At 41.8% G+C, this 6,050-nt stretch overlaps 1 protein-coding gene across 1 annotated transcript in view; it reads right to left on the reverse strand.

Annotated features, from left to right (window-relative positions):
* The window catches only part of LOC138015731 (uncharacterized), an 8,324-nt gene continuing 2,274 nt past the window's right edge, over positions 1-6,050 (reverse strand). Inside the window, exon 2 of the mRNA XM_068862841.1 lies at positions 1-4,674. Coding sequence (XP_068718942.1) covers positions 377-4,674 — 4,298 coding nt within the window. The 3' untranslated portion in view covers positions 1-376. The remainder of the gene's footprint in view (positions 4,675-6,050) is intronic.

Raw genomic sequence — 6,050 nt, forward strand, 5'->3', positions numbered from 1 at the left:
ACAGTCACAAATGGATTTATTTTTAGATACACTTCGCTCGCGAAACAAACAAAGGGCCGCCAATTTTAACCAATCAGAAGAAGCCATGTCACGCGTGTATGCTTCTGCCATGTTTTTTTCAGGGACATGACAATTGATTTTCGCGCGAACGAGTATTCCAAAAATACACTCATTGTGGGGCCCACCTATGCCATAACAACACTCTTGTTAGTACTCTTTTGTAGTTATATAAACTGTATTCAAGTGTCTCCTCATGTAGCGCTGCGGTACTAATTGGGGACACTACAGAAAAATTAATTCGAATCAAGTGTTCCTTTTTGAGCAGAGGGGGAAACTGGAGTAACGGGGAATAACGTCAGAAAACAGACAGCATCTGTCAGAAATTTAAACTGCACGAAGACTGACTATTTGTTTGGGCGAATCGAAAAATCATCATCGTAAGAAATGAAAGTAACCTCACGAGCTGAGACAAAGCTGCGATAGCTAAGAAAATGCCCAATAAAGCCGGAACAAAAGACAGCACACAGACTTCAAACCACTCGAGGATTTCCAGGTAAGTTGTGGCTGGCCCATCGATGGTTATTCCAAACGCCACCAAAGTGGCTTTTGTCAGGTTGATAACTGCCATTACAGCCAAGATCAAAAGGGATGCCGTTTCGGATGTGTTCGCAATAGGATCCTGAAAAGGGTTTTTGATTGCGTGATGAAGCAATATGACGATGCAAGCGACAGTCATACAAACCAATCGAAGCATTGAATTTGTGATGAATGCGTGACAAAGGAGTAACGCCAACCGTCTACCAATCAAAACGCTTTCCCAGTACAGTGTTCCATTGTCGTTACCCTTAGGCTGACGAAACGGCCCATGAAGTACTTCCAAAACGTCCTTGTTGTTCTGTCTTGCGTGTGAGCTGTTATTCCCTGTTATAAGGACTCTCTTAAACAGCCAGTAAAATAGAAACGGTAAGGGAAATGTGCACGCTCCGAGAAACTCTTTCGCGGAGATTGAGGCGTCATGAAGCTTTGACGATCCAAAGTACAAAATAAGGATAAAAGGTACCACTGACACGATGATGTAAGTCAGCAGTATATATTGCCACCACTGCCAACAAACGATCTCTGCATCGATAAACAACCGTTTCTCAGAGCCTATAGGAAAACAGTTCATAAGGTTTAAGGATGATTCTGCAAGTCGCTCGTACCCAAGTAGCAGTAACTCTATGAAAACAGCTATGTAATGAATAACACATGGCCCTTCCTTTCTCCGTACCTTATTAAAAGCGAAATGAAAGCAGTAAATTGTTACTATTTCTGCCATTATGAGAAAAACGGTTCCGGAAAGTAGCAACTCCTTTGTCACAGCTGTAATTCCAGGAAAAGGGCAAGATATAGATTTCTTAAGGGTGCTGATCTCAAAATTAAACGCTTCAATGATAGACAGTACAAATGGAATTTTATCGTGAAACAAATGTTCAGCTGACCCTACTATCAATAGATCGGCGGCTTGATAAAAATAGAATATGATTTTAAGATATCCAATATCTTTGTGTCCATCCATTTCCCCATCAGATCCATCTACGAGAGCATAGCCTTCTCGATTCCTGAACCACAATATTTGCTTGACAAGATAACGTATTATCGGAGGCTTAGTTAAGAGATAAAGAGCCATTCCAGTCGTGTAAATTATTGCTATTATCCACAACATGTGGGTATTGCATTCGCTTCTCTTGCGGCACTCGGTAGTAAAGAGTGTTTCACTATATTCTGGAAAACACTTCCCACAGAGAAATCCGCTTCGCTTTCCAAAGCAGGCGTTATATTGTAGTGCACCCGACTTCTGTGATGGACTCTGACAGTAACCTTCCGGACAAGCATAGAACGTCAATGCATGGGCCTTGTTAGGATTCGGGTATCCCCAGAAATTCGGTCTTGCAGCGACATTTTTTTCAACACAAGTCGCTCCAAAGGGACATTGCAGGCATTCAAATGATGCGAGTAAATTTAGTCCGCGCGAAGCACCTTTCTGTAAACTGTAGAAACCGGGGGGACACGAATTACAGGAATAGTGTAGAGCAGTCACGTTAAATCGGCAGGAATTTCCGTCTATCTCGTTGTATCCGTACTGAAAGTGCGTGTTATTTTCAAACAAAAGCTGACTTCCCGCGCTGCATTCGATAATGGACTGGTTATCAATGTTGACGTATCCTCCATTCGAGACACCCACCATTGTGGAGAGAGTAATTCTTTGAGTAACATTTGATACCATTGAAGTGTTTTCAATTTCTAATGGTCCACCGCTTTCAGAATACAAAACCGTTGATTTTTTGAAGAGAACGCCGTTCGCCGCAATGCTATGGAGCGTTGTCGAGAACGAACAATCTTTGAAGTGGATTCGGCCTGTGCCATACCCTGAATAAACGTGTCCGGAGGTTTTGTTGCCAAAGTTATTTCGAAAATTGCACTTGTCAAACGTAACGTTTCCGTTGACGACGGCAATGGCTCCGACCATTAGACCTGCGTTTCCTTCAAACGTGCTGCCTTCGATGATTATTTTGGTGTCATAATTCCACAAAGGGTGGATGTTTCTGGTGTATTGCTGCCCAATACATCCTGATTGGTTGAGGTTATCATGTAGTGCTATAATTGATATGGAGCCAGCTCCTAATTGATACTGATGGTGCCTTGACCCTTGCTGATGGGAACAAATGCCCCCTTGAAAAATGGAATTCCGTATTTTGAGAGTTTTCTCTCCTGGAGTGAGCAGGTTGAAAACGCTGCAAGGCCGGGATAGAAATGTTACGTTGTCCAGTTCTATAACTGCGCTTGATAAGTTTAGTTTGGTGATTGGTTTAACCGCAAAAAAGATGCCAATGTCCTTGTTTCCTGCACGTTTGGTAGAAAAGACAGTATTTCTTATGTTGAACTTAATTTCGGTTGCTTCTAGAATATTGACTACAATATCTTGAGCACTGTTGAAAAAAGTGCAGTTTACGATGTAAATGTTCATCGCAAAAGCTTGAGGCTTAGTTTTTGCGAAGCGGAAAATCGCAAGCCCGATAGCATTTCGCGAGCTAAATGACACGTTCATCAACTCGATTCTGAATTCTGGACTTATAAGCAATGCGTTCGATTTTTTGTTTTCAGTGTCCACTGGTTGAGTCAAAAAAGTGGTATTCTCAATCATTATGCTGCCTGGAAGTGGGCCTAAGGCTACAAACATAACGGCAGTTTGAAGAAGAGCAGAGTTGTTGACAAAGGTGCAGTTCGACACTATAATGTCAGTTTTGCCACCGGCATTTCCCAACAGAAAAGTAGCATCTGTCCTTACCCTGTTATTTGTCCAGGAAGAGCCGTTTATGGTCACCTTTCCACTAAAGACGAGAAAATAGAACACACTGCACTTTCTTCTACGCCATACCTTTATACCAGAGCAGTTGTTGACAAGCACCTCTGTGAAGTTTGCAATTAATTTAAATGTCGCTGTTCGGTTTGTAACGCGAGCACTTTGAGGATCCCCGACTAAAACCGTACATCCGTACTTTTCTGCAGCGCATGCAGTAAAATTAACGCGTGAAAACAAGAGCTCTATCGTCCCATGTTTGCTATGAACGCTTATGGCTCCGCCTGCTTTTGCTCGATTCTTTCCAAAACTGCTGTTTAGCACACGCAATGCTGCGTGAGTTGTTGCCTCAAGCGAAATGGATGCACCTCTTCCAGATGGAACGTACTGGTCCTGAAAGGAAGAGTTATAAATTTCCACTTCGGTCTCATTACACTCGATCATGAGACATCGCAACCGGTTGCTGTAGCAGCTTAGGCCTACAAATTTAGCGTAGGTTTTTCTTGCTAGTGAACTAAACAAGCTCTTTGCTTCGCTATTTGATCGCATCCAAAGCCGACCAACTCCATTTCCCACAAGCGTTACGTCCGTATAAACCTCGTTTATGGTGGCATGCGGCAATTCGATGTTAACAAAATGGCCACAGTTTTTGGTGTAATAGACCTTAGAGCATGATACTTCCACCAAGATAGGTCCTAAAGCTGCTTTTATCGCTGATCCAATTGTTATTGCTCCTAATTTCATTGAGCGTTTTCCAAAGCAGCCGTTGCCCTGAAAAGTGGTGCTATTGATTCTCACTGTAAGGAACTGAGTTTGAGCTTTGCCGGAAGCCAAAATAAAATCCACACAGGACACATTGTTGTCAAAGAATGAAGAACTTCGAATGTTGAAATTGGTGCTGGATATGTTGTTCACATAAACCGTTACAGCGGATCCACCTCGGAAATAACTGTTAAATAATTGTATGAAATTGCAATCTTCAAACGTCAGCGGAGTTTGTTGGAAAACAATACCGGATATGGATACATTCAGTTCCCTTTCGACGGACCGGAATTTTATTCCACCAAAACATGAAATGTGCGCGGTCGGCGTTGAATTCATCCCCTCTATGCTGACGCTTTTCTGAATTTCTATCCCACGCTGCATTTCCCGGGTGCAATTGAACGGCTGTCTCTCTGTGCCAGTGCCGTTAAGATAAATGTGGCCATAATTCCCGTCAACTTGACTAACTGCTTGTGCAATAGACTTGCATGGGTATGTTTTGTGGCCACAGCTTGCAGAATCGTGACCGGTAATGGAAACATAGACCTCTTCATATTCGGAGTTAAAACTACCTGTTGAATGGAAACTTCAGTTATTATTTGCTGACGTCCACATTTACATTTTGTCTCATTAACATACGAGTTTGTTGACAGAAGGCATCATGATATTTACACATTGACTTCAAAAGGTAAAAAGAACGTACGATGGCCCGTAAGGGACATGGCATTTCGTGATCAGGTTTTTAAACTTGAAATTTTGAGTTTAGAAACTCGAAATTTTGAGTTTTGAAACTCGAAATTAGAGATTATGCGGGAATCAAATCAAACTGCGAATTCACAGCTCTACTAAATTTTACATTTTACTCATGAAATGTGAAATGTTCCTTTTGTTCCCTTTATCGTATAAACAAAAACGAATTTAATTCGTTTTTGGGAATACATGGGTTTTATTTGGGTGATCAATGTACTGATAAGTTTCAGTTTCCCCAACAATGTAATCTATGCATTGGCAAAAATTCTTGTTTAGAAAATTGCATATCTTTGGCCCTAGTTTCAGTGTCCCCAACAAAATAATCTATGTGTAGGCAAAAGTTATTGTGTGGAAAATTGCTTATCTTTGGCCTTAGCATGACTTCGAACGGAAGTTTTACCACCAGTAGAAACCAAAATGTATGAAGGTTTACTTGTTTCTGATCGAAAATCTGCACTGTCCATTGTCAATTTCATCGCCGGGTAGTTTTCAAGACTGTCTGTGATCTTTTGTATCATTTTGTTGGTTAGTAAACGCCTTATATACTTTGAGAATGATGCATTTCCTCACAAGAGGCTAGAAACAGGGCTGTGCACTGAGGGTTTGCTTTTGAGCAGTTGCCCAACCTTCTGCAGGTTTCCTTGGAGGAACAACAAATGAGCTCATTGCAGCTTTGCTGGGCTTGTGGAAGTGTTGGCCTCAAAGGTTTCCATTGACCACCCAAGCCATTTAGCAGGACTTGGAAGCTCTGGAAGTGCTACAAGGTTTACTTGACTCCAAACATGGCTACCTTTTGATATGCTGCTTTAGAGCTGCAGATGTTAGGGGAATCTTATCTAAACTACGGGAACGCATGCGAAATTGTTACCATCTTGCCTACTGGACTATTACTATTACTACTATGGCACTCGTGTTGGTCAGGATAGGAATTTCAAACACCTCAGATTCGTTCATTAGAGCTTTCGCAGCCTGATATGATAGTCTCCTAACCGGGTTAGGTTTTGGAATCTTTGTTAGAGTGTAGAAAAGAGGAATTCGTGGCGGGTTTAGTGTCAGGGAAAACAATTTCTTAGTCAATGTCGTCAATGTGGTCTCCGTGATGGTTCTTTGGCTTTTTGAAAGGTTTCCAATGCCATGGGTAATGTAACACGAGAGGGGCAGATTCTCTTAGATGACAAAGAAAACTATAAGCCACTTA

Source organism: Montipora capricornis, chromosome 9 (assembly GCF_036669925.1).
Source record: "Montipora capricornis isolate CH-2021 chromosome 9, ASM3666992v2, whole genome shotgun sequence".
NCBI lineage: Eukaryota > Metazoa > Cnidaria > Anthozoa > Scleractinia > Acroporidae > Montipora > Montipora capricornis.